The sequence below is a fragment of the Rosa chinensis genome, chromosome 7 (genome assembly GCF_002994745.2).
Source record: "Rosa chinensis cultivar Old Blush chromosome 7, RchiOBHm-V2, whole genome shotgun sequence".
Classification (NCBI taxonomy): Eukaryota; Viridiplantae; Streptophyta; class Magnoliopsida; order Rosales; family Rosaceae; genus Rosa; species Rosa chinensis.
Genome location: NC_037094.1, coordinates 37,917,762 through 37,940,794, shown reverse-complemented (window position 1 = coordinate 37,940,794; position 23,033 = coordinate 37,917,762). Strand labels below are relative to the sequence as shown.

Sequence of the window (23,033 nt, the reverse complement as noted above, 5' to 3'; positions counted from 1 at the left end):
TGTGACTCTTAGTCCTCTGTAGGTATCCCAATACCTTTTTCCCAGCAGTCCAATGCTTGTGTCCAGGATCAGATTGAAATCTAGACAACATGCCAACTGCAAAGGATAAATCTGGCTTAGTGCACACTTGTGCATACATGAGACTGCCAACTAATCTAGCATATGGTACAGACTCCATTTCCCTTTTCTCAACACTTGTTTTAGGGCATTGATCCTTATTTAATTTATCTCCCTTAGATATTGGAACCTCCCCATGAGCACAACTAGCCATATCAAATCTCTGAAGTATTTTTGAAATTTAGGCTTGTTGAGATAATCCCAATAAACCTTGTACTCTGTCTCTCTTTATCTCAATTCCTAATACATAAGAAGCCTCTCCCAGATTCTTCATATCAAAAAATTTTGACAAAAATATTTTGGTATCTTTCAGTAACTTAATGTTACCGCTAGCAAGGAGAATGTCATCTACATATAGGATAAGAAAAACAAACTGGTTTCCAACAACTTTAAGATAAACACATTCATCTACTAGATTTTATGTAAAACCAAAAGATGCAACCATAGAATCAAATTTTCTATACCATTGTCTAGATGCCTGTTTAAGTCCATATATAGATTTCTTAAGCTTACAGACTAAGTTTTCTTTTCCAGTTTCAATATAGCCTTCTGGTTGTGACATGTATATCACTTTCTCCAGTTCACCATTCACCATTTAAGAAGGCTTTTTTTACATCCATTTGATGTAACTCCATATCATACTGAGCTACAAGAGCCATTATGATTCTAAAAGAGTCCTTAGTTGAAACTAGTGAAAATGTTTCTGTACCCTCCTTTTGTGTGAACCCTTTAGCTACAAATCTTGCTTTGTGTCTCTCAATGTTTCCCTTGCCACCTCTCTTAGTTTTGAACACCCACTTGCTGCCTATAGGCTTGTGATTTGGATCTGGCTTCACAAGCTCCCACACTTCATTATTATACATTGATTCAAGCTCTGCATCCATGCCTTTCTTCCATTGTTTTGACTCATTACTTTCTGCAGCTTGCTTAAAATTTATAGGGTCCTTATCATCTGCTAAAGTGCTCTCAACTTCTTGCAAATAAACCTCATAAATATGATTTTGACCACCAAAAGTTGGCTTCCTAGTTCTTTATGATCTTCTAGGTTCAACTGCATTTTGTTGAGGTTCAGGAACATTTTGATCTGATATAGGTTCAGCCACTTCAACATTTTGGTTTTCAAGTTCTAAGTCACCACCTACTGCATTGTGAACTTCATTTTCAGTTTCTGCATTATTTTTAAGGTTTGACATTTCTATTTCTGTATCCTCACTTTCTGCAATTTCCTCAAAATCATCAGTTAAATCTTCAAATTTAGTATTGCAAATACTCTCCCCCAGAAATTTAACCTGATGAGTTTCAAAAATTCTATGTGAGTAGTGAGGTGCATAGAGTTTATAACCTTTAGATTTTTCACAATAGCCTATAAAATGACAAGTTACAGATTTAGGGTCAAGTTTTCCTAAATTGGGATTGTAAATTCTTGCCTTAGCTTTACAACCCCATACATGGGAATGATGCAGACTAGGTTGCCTACCACACCAAGACTCAAATGGTGTTTTATCCACAGATTTGCTTGGGGACCTATTGCAAAGATAGTTTGCAGTTCTTAAAGCTTATCCCCAAAACATTTTTGGCAACCCAGAAATACACATCATACTTCTTACCATATTCAACAGAGTTCTATTCTTTCTCTCTGCAACACCATTCTGTTAGGGATTGTATGGTGTTGTATATTGAGCTTTTATACCTACATCCTGCATATATAAAGCAAATAGACCCTTTTGTTGTCCTTGCTCAGTATATTTACCATAAAATTCACCCCCCCTATCAGACCTCACAGTCTTAACTTTCATTTCTAGTTGATGTTCAACTTCAGTTTTGAAAATATTAAATGCCTCAAGTGACTGTGATTTTTCTGACAATAGGTAGATGTAACTGATGCGCCCTGAGCAAGCGCATAATTTAACCCTGAAATGTCATTAGTAGTACGTAATAAATAGGGATCGTTCTATTCCGGGGATTGAGGGTACACCTGTCAATGTAGGACAAACAAACAATTAAAATTAAAACAAGGTATAATATTCACAAAGATATTCACAAGTATAAACATTATTTACGAAAAAGGGGGGATTTTGTTTTTGGTTTTTCGAAAATAAATTAAGTAAAGAAAACAATTAAAATGCAAAAACATAAAAACACAAATGGAATGAGAAAACAAAGATCAAAACCGAAACATATGATTAAAATTGATTCAAACCCTAATATTGTTCATCTAAGTCATGAGAAAGGAGTTGATCATGTGAAACATTCGAAAGCAAATGAATTCCCATTTTTTACTTTTCAATGCTAATTAACCTAAGCGAAAGCACCTAGATTAATTCTATCAAACATGCAATCAAACCCTAGAAATCTAGTCAATCATGTCATGTTTAACGCATTACACATAGAGAAAGGCTATCAACTCAAGTGTACAACTTAGTATGGAAAAGTCCACCTAATTGCAATCCTCGTTAATTAAATTCGGTCTTTGCACAAAACCTTTACTACTTTGATTCAAGTTTACACAAAATGAAAAGTCGATTTCATGTTCTTAAACCTAGCACCAATTATATCAAAACCCTAAGTGTTTGCAACCACATAAGATTAAAATACAAAAGTTATCTATAACGCAAATTTAATTAAACAAACCCACATAAGCAACTCTCGAAGAACAATAATATGAATCTGAAAATTCTCAATTAATCATAAAAATTCCAGAAATTAATATTTGTTCAAACACATATGTCAACTAGTTCATAACCAACGAAATTCAAAGCAAAGGTTACAAAGGAGAATCGGATTACACCGTGAGATGGAGATGGTGATAAACGATTGATGTGGTGGTCTCTTGAATCTCGAAAGCAAGCTTCAAGGTTGGAGATGTATGATGGATGCTCACGGCTATGCTTCTTCTCCCTTGGCCTTGCTTGAACTCGTGGAGATGACTAGAGGATGGAGAAAGGAGAGGAAAACCTCACGGCAACAAGAGCAAAATTTCTGATTTTTCTAAAGTGTAAATTGTGAAGGAAAAGGAACCCTTGACGTTGAGAAAAGGGGAGAATATATAGGGGACATCCTCCTTGCTCTCCAAGCCGTGTAAACCTCATGGAATTAATCTGAAAATTCCACATAATTTCCTCCAATAATATCTTGCCAAATAAGCCCTATGAGGTGGTTCAACCAATCACAAAATTCCATTTAATTCCCTAATAATCTTGGCCGAAATTCCCTTGATAATATTCTGATTTTATACTTTAAATTCGGCCAAAACTCCTTTAGGGAATATAGGAATGTATCTAGACTTCTTTTGAGCTTTTCTTGGTCTCACCTTTTTCTCTTTCCTTTTATTTCTCCCTTGAATATCTCTTTGCCGAAATCTCTAGGGTTTTCTTTTGATTCACACGGCAAATCTCTCTCCTTCCTTGTATTTTCATGGCAAATTCTCTAGGTAGGTCTCCAAATATATTTTCTTTCCATAAAAATAGCCCTAGAAAATCTCAACCGAAATCTTCTCTTAATTTCTGATTTTTCACGCCATCTCCCTTGTTTCTCTCTTGGCTTTGGACGGCAAACTCTCCCTAGGGTTTAATCATGCGTCAAAAACCCTAATTGCATGGGCTTTATGGGCCTTTGATCCATTTTGCCGAAAATCCAATAAGTCTTGAGAGTTCTTGGGCCTCCATGCGCCACCTTTATGCCATGTCATCATTTAGAGTCTTCAAGAAGCTTCTCTCATGCCATGTCACTTCATTAATTCGATCTCCATTCTTGGTTGGCTCAAGAGTCTTGTTTTGGCAAGCTTTCCTTTTCTGGACAGGGTTTCCTGGTTGGACCAGGAAAGCTTCACTTCTTCATTTCTGCTCATTTGTGCTTCCCTTTGTACTTCATCTTGTCTCCCTCCAACGTTGGCTAGCTTCTCTCTCCATTTGTGAGCTCATTTCAGCTCATTTGTGATAAGGACCTGAAAATAGAAACTGTTAGTGAAAAATAGAAACTTTCCTAAAATGAAAAATGGCAACTTTCCTAAACTGAAAATGGGAAACTTTCTAAAAATGAAAAATAGAAACTACAAAAATGGAAACTTTCTACAAATAGGAACTTTCCCAATCGAAGAATGGAAACTTTCCTAAATAGAGTTTTATTAAGGAAATGACGCAGAAAATGTAGGGAAATGCAGTTAAAACGTCGCATTAAAATGCTCCTATCAGTAACAGTATCTTGAATAGTCATCTATGAATGTAATGAAATAAACATTTCCACATATTGTTCTATGCCTGAAGGGACCACATATATCTGTATGAATTAACTCTAGCAGTTTTTCACTTCTTCTAGCAGTCTTTTTTCTTAAGTTTGTCATTTTACCCTTAAAACATTCAATGCAGTCTGCTAGGTCTGAAAAGTCTAGTTCTAGAAGTGTTTTGTTCTTTACTAATATTTGCAGTCTTTCTTTTGAAATGTGGCCTACTCTCCTATGCCACAAGTAAGTTGATTTATCATTGAACAAGGTCCTTTTAACACCTGTGATGGTGTTGTTACTTAATGTGTTATTTCTGTCTTCAACAAGTGAGATTACTTGTTGAGGTATTGAACAATTCAATTTCATATAATTATCCAAAATAACACCAGAACCATATAACAAGGAACCTTTAGATATTTTTATTCCATCCAAATCAATGTAAAAACAGCAACCAGTCTTAATGAAAAGATACATAGAAAGCAAATTCTACTTAATCGAGGGAATGTAATAAACATCATCCAAAACTAAAAAATTTCCAAAACCTAGATCTAGTCTTAAGGTTCCTATAGCCTTCACTGCAACTCTCATGCCATTTCCCACACAGACATTGGTTTCCTCACTTCTTGGTTCCCTCTTCTTTATGAATCCCTGTAAAGAATTCGTAATATGCAAGGGTGAGCCAAAATCTAACCAATAAGTGTGAGGTTCAATATTGACAAAATTAATTTCTAAAGAAAAAGTTTATGTAGTACTTAAGAAATTCTTACCCTTCTTCACCAACCAAGCCTTAAAACCTGAGCAGTCCTTCTTCATATGTCCTACTTTCTTACAAAAGTAGCACTTGAACTTAAAAGTTTTGGTGGTGTTAGGTGCTGCAGTGTTTCCAGATGGCTTAGTGATGGTTTTGGTGACCTTAAGCTTGTTCTTCTTTTTCTTTGGCTTTTCCACCAAGTTCACATAGGTTGCAGGCTCTCTCTCTTTCTTAATTCTATCTTCTTCATCAGCACGGATAGATATGAGCTCATCTATGGTCCAGGTACCCTTTAGAGCATTGTAGCTAGTTCTAAGCCCACTGAAGGTATTTGGCAAAGAATACAGTGCAACATGCACCACTTGGCTATCATTCACTCCCATCAGTAACTCCCTGAGCCTAGCATTAATGTGGATTAGCTTCATTATGTGCTATGTAACTCCCCAAAATCCTTCATACTTCAGCTCATGGAAAGCCTTAGACAATCTTGCAGCCTCTGCTTTCTCACTCTCTTTAAATTTTCTCTCAATGGCCTCCATATAGTCAGTAGCCAAGTCAGGTTCTTCTACACTACCTCTTACAGTGTCAGACATAGTGTTCCTAATGGTGTTCTTGACCATTCTATTTGACCTGTGCCAGGCTTTAAATGCCTTAACCTCCTCAGCTGAACTATCTTTAGTTAATGCCTCAGGTTCATCCTCATGAAAGACTAGGTCTATATTCTCATGCATCATCATATAACGCTCTACCGAATCTCTCCAGGCTCTAAAGTTTGTTCCAGTGAGCATCAAAACATTGTTGATGTTCATGTAAATACTTCCTAATGAGCAAAGTCAAAAAGAAAAATTCTGTAAGTTTCAGTTTCAAAACTCAAAAAATACAAAGTTTCAATTTAGCAATATTTCTACAGATTTATGTGTTAGTTCCAAAAGCAGTTCAAAAAACACATAAAACACCAAAACAAAATATCAACCATAATGGCAACAAGTACCACAAGATACTATGTCAATGAAAATACCCCAAATCTGAATTTCACATTAGGCAACACTTTTGTAGCAGTAGACATAATGTACTTAAGTTTCTGAATCTTCACCCCATAATTAGAGAACTCAAGTTATCCAAAAAGACAATCAACATCTTATGACAGTAGAAGAGTCTTTAAGTATCAAAATATGAATTCAAAATCATGTGTGAAGCTGTTTGTCACCAAACTATGCTATATTAACACTTCTTTGGAAGACACAAGTAAGCATAGTTTGAAAACAATTAACACAAGTTTCCAGGTCATTTTGTTCTTAATGATCAAATGCAAATAATAACATAAATTGCTTTGTGCAACATGCCTATTTTTATTTGCAACAACCTGTGACCTAAATAAAGTTTAACTAAATTCAATTCAAGACATCAAGGCACTTGAAAATAAACTTTACTCAATCTGTAATTTTCTCAATGAAAATATGACAACATTGACAGGGAGACAGTGAACTTCTTAACTCAAACATTCATCAATTTATCATATAATCATTGTTCAATCACAGATATATGTTAGCAGAATGCAAAATATTAAGCACAACCATCCATGAGCAATCACAGAGAAAGTACAAAATCGTTTCAATTCAACTCAATTCAATTCAGAGACACAAGCACACCAAAACTTAAATTTCATCCAGTCACCATCTACTCTAGCCTAGGTGCACGCCGGGAATGCTTCTATTGTTCTTGTAATTCAACAGAAAACGAATTAAAGCTTTGAATCGAAACATGGTTCTCAGAAGACCTAACCTTTGCAACTGCAATTCTGCAACAATTTTAGCGGAAGCAATAATTCCCAATACTTGTATTCCCCAAGAACGATCTTTATCCGATTTTAATTTTTTTTTCTTGGCCTGTTAACCAAAACTCTAATTTCCCAAAACGTTTTGCAATTCAACATAACACAAAACTCTAGTTCAAAATACAATGAATTGATCTTCTAAAAGTGATTTATGAATTGTGAAATTTGCCTCTGATACCACTTGTTAACTTAATGAGCAAACCAAGATCGTTTCACAAAAATGCATAAACACAACCAAATGATCAATACAATATGAGTTAGAATACAACAAGAGGAGATGCATCACCTGCTTCATGCATAACAACCATTCCTTCAAAAGCAGTAGGAGCAGCACAGCTATTCAACACAAATAATCCGAGCTCCAAAACTTCAAGCAGCCACGCGCAAGAAATCTTCTACTCAACTATGTGTTTAACTCCTCTCTATGGGGCAGGACTGAATGTTTCGTCACACAGTGAATAGGGACTTCAAGCACCTATATATACAAGCTACATAGGTCTTCTCATAAAAGAATCCTTGATTCTAGCCAATGAGTTATTTGACAGATGCTATAATTTATCATATCAACTAATTAGATATTTATCTTTATCAAAATGGATTCCTAACCATATGAGTAACATACCAAAGCTCATTAGGTGTCTAGGTAGATAATTCATATATATTTCCTATTTATTGTAATAAGCTTAATCAATTTGTTATTTACTTAATGTAGATAATATTAGGTCCAAATAATATTTTACACCTATAAGTATAGGGAGTAAGCAGTATGTAATCCTTTAATATATGCCATCTGATACTCTGAGGCTGTGTTTGTTTGGTGGGACTGGACTGGATTGGAGTAGCTTATGTAAGAAAATTAGACTTATCCCACGTTTGGCACACATGAGGACTCAATTAAATGGGATACTAGAGTCCCCGCATTAGCTCCCGGCCTTCTTACATAGACCCCCCAAAACTCATGGGACTGTGGAAGGCAGGGCTTCAACAACGCTCATTAGTCTCTCCTCTCTTTCGCACGAAGCCTCATCTCTCCATATCTTTCGCGTAAAGCCTCATCTCTCCACTCTCGATCGCGCTTCATCTTGCTTGAACTACTCTTCCTAGTTCAATTTCTTGTCTCTCTGATGCTCCTTTTGCTTTGATTTTGATTCCCTCTTTCCTTCGACCCCGTCTAGCTTCTTCTTCTCGTGTATCTACTGTGATTTGTTAAATTAAAGACTATAGATTGATTTTCTATTAACAATTGTTTATGGGTTGTAACAATTGGTATCTAGGTAGCTTGATTTGCTAAGAATTGATCAATTTCAAGACTGGGTTTTTTTTTTCTTTTAACAACGTTTGTGTTTTTACCATGAGGTCTGGATTCCAGCTGCTGAAGGAGTCTTCAAGGACTTGGTCAAGAAAAGGGGTCTAGATTCCAAGTTCAAGATTGACTCTACTGGCACCATTAATTACCATGAGGTATGACTTTAGATTCGACTATAACTGCTGTTTTAGTTTCTGATGCTGCAAGTGTTTGTTGGAGTCAGTTTGTTTAAGGTAGTTGTGTTTGTTAGTGTTAAAAAAGGGAAATCAAGCGGACCCAAGAATGAAGGCAGCAGCTAAAAGGCATGGGATTGAGATAACATCTTTGTCCAGGCCAATCAAGCTGCCTGATTTTCGAGATTTCGATGTTATTCTTGCAATGGACAAGCAAAACCTAGGAGTGTGATTATTATTATTATTATTATTATTATTATTTATTATTTATGGGAGCCCAAGAATTATAACATTGGTTTGGTTCAGTTGTCTTGAAAATGGATCATCCCTTTATGATTTTTATACAGAAATCTTGATGCATGTTTGTGTCTAGCATAGTTGATTAACTTGTAGTATTGATATTGGCTGTAGCTGATATTTTGGAGGCATTTAATCGATGGAAATTTAGGGAACCACTGTTAGTATCAAAAGTGTTGGCATTCCACTTAAACACAAAAACTCTACCCAAGGTCATGTGCAGCCCACGATAAATTGTTTAATCATGGTGGTAAAATTGATTAAATGCAAGTATGGTGGTCTTGCTGTCAAGACGTTAGACCAAGCATGAAGTGTTGTAGTATGGTTTTGCTTTTTAAGCTTGGAGATAATAATTTATTTGCATGGCAGCTTTGTTTTCTGAGCATGAACTCGAAAAGAGTAGTTTATTTGCAAATGTGGGAGACATGCTTTTTAAGCATGAACTCGAAGAACAAGAATGAAAGATTGTTTAATTGCATTGTGGTGGTCTTTCTGTCAAAAGACCAAGTATGAAGAATATTGTAGTTTGTGTGTGGTGGTCTTCTTCTTCACTTTAATGTGTGGCCATTTTCTCTTTCATGGAGAACTTGCTATCGAAACAGAAAAGGAAGAACATGGCAACTAGGTTCTCCATCTTCGTCTCATGGAAACCTTGTTGTCAAAGAAGAAAGGAGAAAGCAACTGTATCAAATTTCCATCTCGTCTTGTTGTCCACTCGATGCAATCATGAAGACCTTGCTATCTAAGATGGAAGTGGGAAGCAAGTGCCTTTGCACCTCGTCACCATACTTCAACCAAGCTGAAGCAATCTTGGTGATTTCTTCCTCGTATATATATACAGGTTCTGTGGTTCTTCTTGCTATTGAGTATAGTTTGATTTTCAATCCTTTGGTTGTAAAAGAGTTGGTCTCTTTGTTGCTCTGTTTTGTTCTATGTTGAAAACAGATTGTAAAACAACTAAGTCTGTCCAGTAAGGATTGCAGCTGTCATTGCAATCCCAGAGTTAAATGTGTAATCTGAATTTATTAGTGAATCATTGGGTCTCAAGAGTTAGAGCCCCTCATTGTTTTTTATCTCGATTGAGGTTTTCACTGTGTAACTAATGTTGTTGTGTTATGCGTAAGAATTGTCTTCAATTTTCACCTTCCAATTTTCTTTTGTTCTCACAAATTCAGAAAATCGTTCACGTTTCTGGAAATTACCAACTTTTAGTCCAATACACAAACAAACATGGGATAGGACTATTTACTCTTTAGTCCTAAGCAGTACCAAACATGGGTCTTGTATTAACATAGCATATCCCAAGCTAAAAGTGTCCTAGACTACTATAGGAAATAAGGTGGGGGATGATAGTCCCACGTAACAAACACAGCCTGATAGTGTTGTTTTGATAATGTGATTTCTGATTTTCAGATTTAGAATGAGTGGAAATGTGGAATCACAAGTTCTGATTTGTTAATTTGAATTTTTCTGGGTGTTTCATTGTGTTTCATTGTTGATTAGTTGATATATAGATTTTGAAATAGTGCAAGTGTGTCAAAGTTGTAGGCTTTATTGTTTTAGTGCATAACTGCATACTGCATACTGAAATAAGTGAAATATGCAAATAAATCAGTGGCAAATTTTTGACTTGGTTGTTTGCAGAAGTGTAGATATTGACATGTTGTGATTGTTGTCATTCTTCAATTCTTCTTTTCATGGTAGTCTTCAATTCATTTTAGTGTTTTACATTGGTGATTTGTTTGAAGGCAAGATTGAATGTGTCAACCTTGTTGGTTGTAGTGTTAGGACTGCTAAAAATCTATATTTTACATTCTGTGATGAGTAAAATCTGAAAAATCAATTATCCTTAAGTGAATTGATAGGAAAAAGAAAGGAGTCTGGGATCCTGAAATAGGCCCAGGCCCGATCTGATCCTAAATGGTTTTGGTGTTGTAGGTACCATCTTTACAAAATCAAAGTCCCGTCCCGAAAAATATTTCCAGTATTGGGCTCAATATCAACATATAACAGGCCCGTGCGTAGCCCTGGGAACACTAGCAATAGGCACACATATGATATATGTCTCTATAGCTCCATGGGGACACATATTTGTCCCTATAAGTATCAAAAGGCACACATATGATATGTCCCTTTACGCCTTTTTTGTATTAGTGAACTGAAATCAGAAATTATGCGAAACTCATTCTATATTATATAAGAAAAAATTAGAATAAAAAATAAAAACAAAAAAATAAAGAACCAAAGACCAATTCCAGAATGAGTGTGAATGAAACTAGCATCCAAATACTGAGTACTTGCTACCATTATTTGTTTATTCTTCACTTCAATCCTACAATGCACGGATAGCCATTTTGCTCTCATATCCCGTACCGATCCGGGATACGGGTATGATAAGGCAAAGATAGGCGGATCCTGATTTGGATATGTGGATCTTGATTTGGATACAGTATAGATAAATCTGTATCCTATGCAGATACGTAATTGTGTAAATAAATTGGATACGCGGGGTAATACTGACTTTTTAGCCTATAAAAAAAATACAAAACAAAAGACTTAAGAGATCGACCTAAGGCCATGAACTTGATTGCTTCTCTGATGGTAGAAATATAAGACCATGGTTTTAAGGGTCTAATGGTTTAAGAATCTTGTTCATTAGACTTGCTTCTCTTGTATTCTTAAGTAACTAGGCGTTTGATGCAATCAAGATAATGACTTCAAAAAACTTACTTGAAACCCTAGTATCAACAGCTTCTAATTGACATAGTAAAGTAAAGCTTACTCAAACAATAAGCCGCTAATCGATTGAATTAACAATATCGGCTTTATGATTGATCTATTTTTGGGTTGGGGGAGCTTAATCAAATTGGAGGGGTTGAGACCTCGATCGCCTTTGTTTCTATTTCTAAATGCCTCTTAGACGATTAAATCAAATTGGGGGAGAAGGATAACGATGAGAGAGATGACAATGAGAAGGATACCCATGTGACTTCTACCTTTACTAACGCCACCCAACTCATGAACCCCTAACTTTGCCTAACCCATCCTTTAACCCATGGTTGGTGTGATGCTCACTTGCCGGATTTCACCGAGGTCTGCAGAAGTCTCTCTCCTATTTGAATAATAGGTCAAGCATATCAAAAGCAAATGTGATGGGTCAATTCTTGCTCCCTGACTCTCAGTACTAGAGTACTTTCTTCTTAGGCCATCTCCCACCGTAAGCTATAATCCTATTTATGGCCTGTAACATGCTCCCACCGTAAGCTATATCCCAAGGATTAAGAAAAAAAATTTGGCCTTCTCAAATTTGGGCTCAGATTTGGTAAGCCAAATGGTGGGCCCTGCTGACTTTTTTTTTTTGTTTCATTAAGAACATGAATATTACATTTAAGAAAAATCATTTTTCCTATATACATGGGTTATTTATAATGTTACTAAATATTAAAATTACATCATTGTAAATATCTTGTTGAGATCTTCAATATGAGCCGAATATTTGATATGTTTAGAATTTTTAAAATAAATGTGTAACAATTAATTTTTATGATATACTTATTTTCATTTAACTAAATCAACTAGTTTTATTAATAGGCTCGTCAAAACCATACTCGGAAATATATTCTGAGCTGGGAAAAAGAGTACTAGAATGTGAAATACTAAAACACAGACAACAACATAAAGTAAAACAACGAAACTAACAATTATTGAATTACACATAAAAAACTAAAATTAGCTAGTATTCCGGTAGATTAGCATCACTTCCTCCATAACCATCGCTTGTTCTAAATCCACCACTTTCATTGTACTCAGGCACTCCTCCACCGCTACTTGTTCCAAACCCACTACTTCCTCCAGCATGTGGTACTCCTCCACTCCCACCACTTCCTCCGAATCCACTTGAAAATTGTAAAGGACTCCAAAATTTCCATAATGAAATGTAGCTTCAGAACCACTTTGAAACTGATTTAGGTTACTAAAGTTACCATAGCCAAATGTAGTAGGTGGTGATCCTTGTGATTGAGTCTCACGAGCTCTTCTTTGCATAACTTCTGCCTTCCTCGTCTTTAAGAATTCACGGTCTGTTGGATCTGTTATGGAATCCAAATTGGTCAGCATGATTTTATTCTCTTCGCACTGACGTTGAATATCCAATTTGCTTGACGTGTAATGGTCAAACTTGGAAGCGAACCTTGATCTCTCCAGCATACTTTTTACAAGTAACTGTTTTATTGCTTTGTTATCGGCCATGATCTTATCATAATTCTTTTTCTTCTCATCAGTGGCTTTCCTTTTCATCTTCATTCCCATGGGACGATCATGTGAAGCAACTTCATCGTTGATGTACTCTTGCTCATCTTCATCTGCATTTAAATCAATAGAAAACGATGGAGTATCAGATGTCCTTAATGTGCGAGAACCTGATTGAGATCCTTCAGATGACTCCTTCCTTCTATGAGGTTTAGGAACGGTCATGGCAGCATTATCAAGCCATTTCTTAGTATTTTTTAGAATGGGCCACACATGGTCAAATTGAAACTTTTTCTTCTTATAAGTTGAATCATCTAGGAGAGATTCCTTAGCTTTCTTGAACTACAAAGTTAAAAAATGTTGGTGAGTTAAAAAATGTTGGTGAAATTACAATAAAATTATAATTTCTATATGAGAAACTCGTTGACAAAAGACTGAGGTGCGGGTATCTCGCTCTCTTTAAGGAGATTCAAGCCCTCTGCGGAATAATACCGGTGCACCAGAAATCTCTTGACTTGTCCCCTCCAGGATACAACAGCCCAACAACAAGTTGTGTGGCTCACACCAATCTGCACAAATTGGAGGAACCCAAAGCTCCACCAAAAGAACACATTTCTTTGGACACTTTGGGGGATTTTGGAAAGAAAATTGATGGGCGAATAGAAATGTTTCGTAACAATATTACGTAAAAGCAATGATGTGTTTGAGCATGCAACAAATGGTCCTATTTATAGGCTCTTAGGACACTCCCTACCATTAATAGGGTAGTAACCAAAAGCCATAGGTTACAAGAATTAAAACCCAAAATAAATCAAAATAAAACACCATGAGTTACAAAATAAAATTCAAAATAAATTCTGAATTTAAACACACAAATAAATTCAGATTTTAAACACAAAATAAATTCACCCAAATTTAATTTCAATAATAAATAAAATATTAAAATGTAACAACATTCCCCCACTCATTTTAATATTTTAAAAACAAATATAAACCAAAGTTACCGGTCAAAGACAAACCATTATGCATAATGAAGGTGTGCTCTGCATTGAACCTTCACTTAGTGAAACAGTAATTCCTACTCCAGAGTTGATAGTGGTCTCAGACTTGAACTACAACTGATTAAGGGAAAATAAAAACTACTGCTCACACATAATAATTCAGGTGTTAATATGAGCTTTATTAGCCAGCACGTTACGACCTTGTGCTTATCCCAGTTTTCATGAGTATATTTCAAGAATAAGCCCAATTCTTATAGAGAGCGGCCCCACTCTCACACTCATATAGGTAAAATCCGTCAAGGATGCTCTTGTAACTATAACATCCCACTCATATGAGCTACAGATTTTATTAAGAGTTTTAAGTAAACTCAACCTTCATATACGTTACAAGATTAATGCACTTACATCATAGGGATGAGTAAGAAAATATAGTGCATTTTTCTTACGGCCACCTTATGATTCGTTTTTCCCATTGAACTCAGTTTTTAGGATCTCTAATCACTGGGTTGGGTGTCCTCATATATGGCTCATGACAATATGGGCTTCAATCTCATCCCCCTCGATGTATTCCAGACCTTTTCTCTTGCCAAGCCCTTAGTTAACGGATCTGCAAGATTATCACATGATTTAACATAATTCACATTAATAATTTCATCACTCAAATATGATCTCACAGTACTGTGCTTTCTTCTTATAAGTCTGGATTTACCGTTATAATAACGGTTATTTACTCTACCAATAGCTGCAGTGCTATCACAATGAATTAATATATGTGGTATAGGTTTTTCCCACAAGGGACTTTCATGCAATAAATCTCTCAACCAATTTGCTTCTTCACTTGCTGAAGCTAGAGCAATAAGTTCAGCTTCCATGGTTGAATTAGAGATTATTGTTTGCTTCTTTGATTTCCAACAAATAGCACATCCACCTAATGTAAAAATATAACTAGTGGTAGAGCGAGAATCACCTGACAGAGTATTCCAATCGGCATCACAAAAGTCTTCAAGTACAGCAGGATATTTTTTATAAAATAATCCATAATTTTTAGTACCAAGCAAATATTTCACAACACGCTCAATTGCATGCCAATGTTCTTTACCTGGTTTACTTGTGAACCTGCTAAGTACTCCAACTGCATACGTAATGTCAGGTCTAGTGCAGTCAGTTGCATAGCGCAAACTGCCAATTATGCTAGCATATTCCTTTTGATTAATCACATCATTTTCACTTTCAACAGGAAATAAGTGAACACTAGAATCACAAGGAGTAGACACATGCTTGTGGCCAACATAATCATATTTCTTCAAAATTTTCTCAATATAATGTGACTGATCAAGAAAAATATCATCACATGTTTTTGTTATTTTCATGCCCAAAATAACATTAGCCTCACCAAGATCTTTCATATCAAAATTGCTCTTAAGCATAGTTTTTGTCTCATCAATTACATGCAAATTTGAGCCAAAAATTAACATATCATCCACATAGAGACTAATAATAACATGTGAATTTTTCCAAGATTTATAATATATGCACTTGTCACATTCATTTGATTTATAACCATTTTCAATCATGCAGGAATCAAATTTTTCATGCCACTGTTTAGGAGCCTGCTTTAAACCATAAAGGGATTTAGATAACTTACATACCTTGTGCTCTTGACCAAGTTCCATAAAACCTTCTGGTTGGTCCATATAGATCTCTTCATCTAAATCACCATTTAGAAAAGCTGTTTTCACATCCATTTGATGAATAATCAAATCATGAATTGCAGCAATAGCAATCAATAATCTACTAGATGTAATCCTTGTAACCGGAGAAAAAGTATCAAAAAAGTCTAGATCATGTTTTTGCTTAAAGCCTTTAGCAACAAGTCTAGCTTTATATTTGTCTACACTTCCATCCGGTTTGAGTTTTTTTTCTAAGGACCCATTTACACCCAATGGTTTTAAAACCTGTTGGTAAATCTACTAATTTCCAAGTATTATTAGAAATTAGAGACTCCATTTCATCATTCACAGCCTCTTTCCAAAAAATTGCATCTGGTGATGATAAAGCTTCATGTAGAGAAATAAGATTTTCCTCAACATTATAAACATAATAGTCAGAGCCAAAATCTTTTTCAACTCTAGCTCTCTTACATCTTCGAGGTTCATTTTCATTAGTTTCTTGTATATGCAAATTAGAAGAAGAAGAACTAGGTTGTGAAAAAATATTTTCTCTAGATTCTTGACCCCCACTATTTTTTGATTTAAAAGGAAATTTTTCTTCATGAAAAATTGCATCACCAGATTCAATCACAACATGATTTTCAACATCAAGAAATCTATAGGTTGTACTATTTAAAGCATATCCAACGAAAACACAAGTAGTAGCTCTAGCACCCAATTTTGGTCTTTTAGGGTCAGTTAACCTCACAAAGGCTAGACAACCCCAAACTCTAAGATAACCCAAATTTGGTTTATGCCCCTTCCACACCTCAAATGATATAATTTTTGTATTTTTATGTGGCACTCTATTCAACACATAACAAGCAGTTAAAACTGCTTCACCCCAAAGATTAGAGGGAGCACCTGAATCAATCAACATGACATTTGTTAACTCAATCAAAGTTCTATTTTTTCTTTCTGCCACACCATTAGATGCAGGTGAATAAGGTGAAGTAACTTCATGAATCACTCCTAAATATTGAACAAAAGAATTCAATTCAGAAGAATTATATTCTCTCCCTCTATCACTTCGGAGTCTTTTAATTTTTCTACCGAATTGATTTTCAACCTCAAGGAGGAACTCTTTAAATTTGGCAAAAGCATCACTTTTATTTTTCAACAAATAGACATGAACATATTTAGAACAATCATCAATAAAAGTGATAAAATACCTGTTACCTCCACGAGTTAAAATTCCCTCAAATTCACACAAGTCTGTATGAATTAATTCTAATAGCTCGGTATTCCTTTCAACATTTTTGTGAGGCCTTCTAGTAATTTTTGCTTTACTGCAAGTCTCACATTTTTCAAAATCTTTTTGCACTGAAGGAATTAAACCCAAGCTACTCATGATTCCCACATATCTACTATTTATATGACATAAACGTGCATGCCAAAAATTCAAAGAAGAGAGCATATAAACTGAAGTAGATGCTTTATTATTATTCTCAACATTCAATTTGAACATGCCATCACAAGCATAACCTTTGCCCACAAATACACCTTTTTTGGTGATCACATATTGGTCAGATTCCATAGTTTGTTTAAAACCAGCCTTATTAAGAAGATAAAATTTTTTCTCATGGAGGGTGTATGCAACACATCTTTCAAAGTTAGCACCCTACCAGAAGTAAATTTGAGTTCCACCTCACCAGTTCCAAGCACATGAGTAGTATGTGAATCTCCAAGCATAACTGTTTTGGGCTCCTTAAAAGGAGTGTATTTCTTGAACCAATCTTTATCATAACAGATATGCCTATTAGCACCACAATCTGCCCACCATCCTTCAACACTTTGAACCATATTTATATCAGTTATCATTACCACATATGGTTCTTCAGTGACGTGAGTTTGAGGAACAGCCTCACGTTTTCGATAATTGCAATTTCGAGCAATATGCCTACTTTTGCCACAAACATAACAACAAGTATATTGTTGCTTATTTTCTGAAGGAGGATGTTGGTTCTTATTCACATAACTTGGTTTGCCTTTATTCTGTTGGTGAGGTTTACCAACTTTTTTCATATTTTTCTTCTTTGGCTGCATAAGAGAATTTTTATGAAAATGACCATTGGGCATATTATTATTGGAAGATACTAAATTTTCCTTAGATGTGTCATTGTTTGTATCTTGCATAAGAACATCTTGACCTCTTGCTTCCTCCTCAACTCGGATGCGAGCCGTCAAGGTCTCCAAGGAAATCTCCTTTTGTTTATGACGCATGGATTTTTGAAACTCTTTCCATGAAGGTGGAAGTTTATCAATGATACCAGCCACCACTAGATTTTCACCAATTTTGACACCTTCAGATGTAACTTTAGCTACAATCATTTGAAAGTCTTGGACTTGCTCCGTAACCGACTTGCCATCCACCATTTGATAGTGGAAAAAAAGGCTTGCAGCATATTTTTTCGCACCAGCTTCCTCGGTGTCATATGTGCTCTGTAATGCTTTCCAAATTTTCTTGACAGAAGAGTATGTTGTATCATAATAATCATAAAAATGATCAGCAAGACAGTTCAAAAGATAGTACCGACAATTATACTCATCTTTTTGAAAATTTTCAACTTTTTCTTCATGAGCAAGGAGTTCATCATCCTTCATGCCTTCGGTACTCTTCTTTGATGGATTCTTCTCCGTTAGCACATATGCAACTTTGAGAAGATTAAGGTAGAAGAGAACTTTTCCCTTCCATCTCTTGAAATGTGCACCTTTGAAGCGGAAAGGCTTGTTGAGATCTCTCACATTGTCAAGCGGCTTCTCTTGAGTACGCTTCATCTTCTTTGAATCTCCTTAAAATTGTTGGTGAAATTACAATAAAATTATAATTTCTATATGAGAAACTCGTTGACAAAAGGCTGAGGCGCGGGTATCTCGCTCTCTTTAAGGAGATTCAAGCCCTCTGCGGAACAATACCGGTGCACCAGAAATCTCTTGACTTGTTCCCTCCAGGATACAACAACCCAACAACAAGTTGTGTGGCTCACACCAATCTGCACAAATTGGAGGAACCCAAAGCTCCACCAAAAGAACACCTTTCTTTGGCCAAAAAACACACAAGACACTTTAGGGGATTTTGGAAAGAAAATTGATGGGCGAATAGAAGTGTTTCGTAACAATATTACGTATAAGCATTGATGTGTTTGAGCATGCAACAAATGGTCCTATTTATAGGCTCTTATGACACTCCCTACCATTAATAGGGTAGTAACCAAAAGCCATAGGTTACAAGAACTAAAACCCAAAATAAATCAAAATAAAACACCATGAGTTACAAAATAAAATTCAAAATAAATTCTGAATTTAAACACAAATAAATTCAGATTTTAAACACAAAATAAATTCACCCAAATTTAATTTCAATAATAAATAAAATATTAAAATGTAACAACAAAAAATAAACAAACAAAATGTAAAAAACCATTTATATTCAGATAGTCTAAGATTTAATTATACTACAACTTATGGATATGCGATACTTACAATATAGGACTCTGATGCACCACTTGGATTTTGGTACTCAATTTGTCGAATATGACCACGAAGTTTACTGACCGGTAAGCATAGATCAGAAAATCAACTTTGAAGCGACTCACTAGATCGACTCATTTCCTCAGACTTGCCTTCATTGTAGATAACAACAATCATCTCCCATAGTGCATCCTTTTTCTGGTTAATACCATTAATTGGACATTGAGAAATATCAAGATAAACATGGCACAATTGTAGATCTTCTTCTACGGTAAAATTCAACCCATGCTTAGAAGAAGACATTGAAGTAGTAGAAGAATTGGTGTGTTGTGTATTGTGGGAGAAGTAGTGTATTTATGGTCTTCATGTAGATAAATAGTCATTTTAAATAAATGAATCTAACGGTGTTGATGCATTTACATAATCTAATCCAATGGTTGTCATCGAAGACAATCGTATCTTATTGAACATAAATATAATTTGCATTATGATTGATAATTTATCATAGATTGCAGAAATAAACAATCCGAGATAGAACACGTTTCCTAGTCCTTGTATAATTATGTTGTGATAAGAATCACACTTCATAATAGGAGATCTAAATATCTTGGAAACCAAGTAATAACCATCAGATTAATTGTAGTAGATCAGTTTCGATATAATTCATATGCCTCTTATGGGGAGGACTCTATTGACAATGATCACTATAAATACAAGGTTCCTGTGACCTCTCAAGATACGAGCTTTCAGAAATCTAGCCCCATAGATAGTTGCGAGTAAATAGAGAGAGGATCACAGAAGTTCTTGTTTCTTAAGCAATGGCCTCCTTTTCATCATCTACTGGTACGAGTCCTTCTGCAAGTTATGAAGGCTCATGGGACATGTTTATTACCATATTGGATAATGTAAAATAATGTTATCTAGTTCATTATTGTGATTCTGTATGAAGTACAATAATTGTCGTCTAATACATAATTTTGAAATTTGATATGTGTGCAAAATGAATCATTCGTATCTTATCTTACCATATTGGACAATGTGAAATAATGTTATCTAGTTCATTATTGTGATTCTGTATGAATTCCAATAACTTTCGTCCAATACATAATTTTGAAATGTGTGCAAAATGAATCATGTAGAATTTGTTTAGAAAGGCAATACAATTATTTATTTCATTACAATTAGAAAATACAATTAAGTAATAAATGTAATACACGAGAACTAAGAGAAACAGACAACATTAAAAGAAAATTAACGCAAAAGAAAACATTAATCAACTACTTCAAGCTTCATCTTTGCCATGACGTTCCCATAGATGATCAATCAATGCATCCCGAAGTTCAAAATGAGCCGTCTTGTCTTTGATTTGCCTATTTCGAGCAAGAAAATGATTAAATCGTGCATCTTCATCAATGATCATCTCAACAGTAGGGGCTGGCGCTTGATTAAATTCTCTAATCGGAGCTGTCAAATCACGCTCATCCTCAACAATCATATTGTGCTTAATGATGCATGTAGTCATTATATCATGTAAAAAACGTTTATCCCAAAAACGTGTTGTACCCTTAACAATTGCCCAACGTGATTGAAGAACTCTAAAAGCACGTTCAACATCTTTCCTACATGATTCTTGCTTTGTGGCAAAAAAATTGTTTTTTTCTTCCTTGAGGATCGTGAATTGTTTGAACAAGTGTGGACCACTTGGGATATATACCATCAGCTAAGTAATAACTGACATCATATGCCTTATCCTTAATAAAATAATGACATGGATGTGATTTACCTGCAGCAAGCTCCGCAAATAAGTAGGATGCTTCCAAAACATTAATGTTATTGTTGGAGCCTGGTAAACCAAAATATGCATGTCATATCCAAAGATCATAATCAGTAATTGCTTCTAGAATAATTGTTGGCGATCCACTACGCCCTGCATAAGCACCTGCCCAAGCTGTTGGACAATTTTTCCACCTCCAGTGCATGCAGTCTAAGCTTCCTAACATTCCTGGAAACCCACATTCTTCACCAATATGAAGGAGTCTTGCAACATCAATAGCTGTTGGTTTTCTAAGATATTGCTCTCCAAATATTTCTACAATAGCCCGACAAAACTTTTTCATGCATCTAATTGCTGTGGACTCACCAATTTTTAAGTATTCATCGAGAGAATCAGCTAGTACACCATATGCAAGCATTCAAAAAACAGCTATGATTTTTACAAATGATGACAATCCCGGGCCTACCAATTCCATCGCGTTGTTGCATAAAGAAATTGTCGTGATTTTTGACCGCATCAGCAATCCGATAAAATAAACTTTTACTCATTCGAAAACTTCTGCGAAATTTTAGCTCACCAAATTGGGGGACCTCTGCAAAATAATCTGTAATCAAATTGTGTGCAGCAGCTTCTCGATCACGATAAACAACTATGTGACCAGGAATTGCACCTCTCCGGCATGATTGAGCATCATCTTCTTCGCTGTCGAGATTTTCTACTAAGAGGAGATTGTTGTTAGCACACATACGAAGTAACAAATCTTGCTCCCGATCAAATGCGGCCTAGGCAAAATTGCAATACTCAACGATTCCATTTGAACAAAGAGAGGATGATGATATTTGGGATGAATCCATTGTAGTGACTAATTTGAGAGAGAGAGAGAGAGTTGGGTGAAAATTGTTGTGATGAAAACAATAATAATGTCCAAGTTTTTATAGAAATTTTTTTGCATCAAATAGAGCCGTTTATAGCCATTTTTGACAACTATCATTATATCATTGATTGAAAAACTAGTCGTTTTTTTTTTTTCATTTTCAAATTGTTTATGGTGGCTTTCTCCGGGTACCTCACACAGAATGCTATACCGTCCGGGATACCAATCCAACTCCTAAATCCTAAATCAAGAATACAGCGTTAGAGGGGTAAACCATACCGGATGGTTTACACCTCTCCGATGCTTGAGTGAGAAACTAATATATAAGAGTATCAAGTAAATAGTGGATAAAGGAGTTATTACCCGTCAAAGGTAGTTGTGCTAATGCCCTTATACTCGAGCATGGGGAAGGAGTCTCCCCTATCTACGATGTGGGACATAGTTTGTTCTTCTGATGCCATATCAGCTCTCTTGTTTGTGTAATTAGATGGGCTGTGCCAACCTTGCCCCGGGCCCTGGGTGGCCGGGTGACATCCCATATGAGTCATGCCATGGTGGGTCGTGAACCTGGCCCATGGTATAGTACTGGGGAGTACTGAAGGATCTTAATTGATAGCGCCAAACCTGGTGGAGACTTCCCTAGTATGTACACAAATTATAGCCTTTTATAGTTGTTACTGACAACTATCATTATGTCATTGATTGGAAAAATAGCCATTTTTTTTTTGTTTTTTTTCAAATTATAGCCGTTTATTACCATTATTTACAACTATCATTATATCATTGATTAGAAAAATAGCTGTAACGTCCCGAACCTAAATTTACCCGTTTACAAGTCTTTCGATCGGTAAACGACATTTACATTTACTTTTTGGCTTCGTTTCGATCTTTTAGGAGGCCCTAAAAGTTGACTTTTTGTTCATATTGAACTTTGAGTAAATTTTCTCAGGAAAGTTGTAGAGGACGTTAAACAAAGCGTGTGCATATGTGGTACGTAAAAATCGGAGTTCGTATGCGAAAGTTATAAGCGAAAAATAAAAGTTAATGTTCATGGTAGATAGTATATATTTGAATTTCTACAGTGGTCGGGTAACTTTTTCTTTCTCTCTCTCCTTCCCTGCGTTCTCTCTCTCTCTCTCTCTCTCTCTCTCTCTCTCTCTCTCTCTCTCTCTCTCTCTCCCCTTCCGCATCACTCTCTCTCTTCGGCCTCACCTCTGCAACTTCCTCCTTTGGCCACCTGGGAACGTGAGGTGGGCACC

The 23,033-nt window shown here is 35.6% G+C and overlaps 1 protein-coding gene and 1 pseudogene across 1 annotated transcript; both read right to left on the bottom strand.

Annotated features, from left to right (window-relative positions):
- Positions 1–5,518: 5,518 nt before the first annotated feature.
- On the bottom strand, positions 5,519–5,896 carry LOC112177881. Its single transcript, XM_024316121.1, has one exon. It carries the CDS (start codon positions 5,894–5,896, stop codon positions 5,519–5,521), a length of 378 nt encoding a protein of 125 aa, XP_024171889.1.
- A 14,512-nt stretch (positions 5,897–20,408) lies between these two features.
- Positions 20,409–21,646, bottom strand: LOC112177880 (annotated as a pseudogene).
- Positions 21,647–23,033: the final 1,387 nt, after the last annotated feature.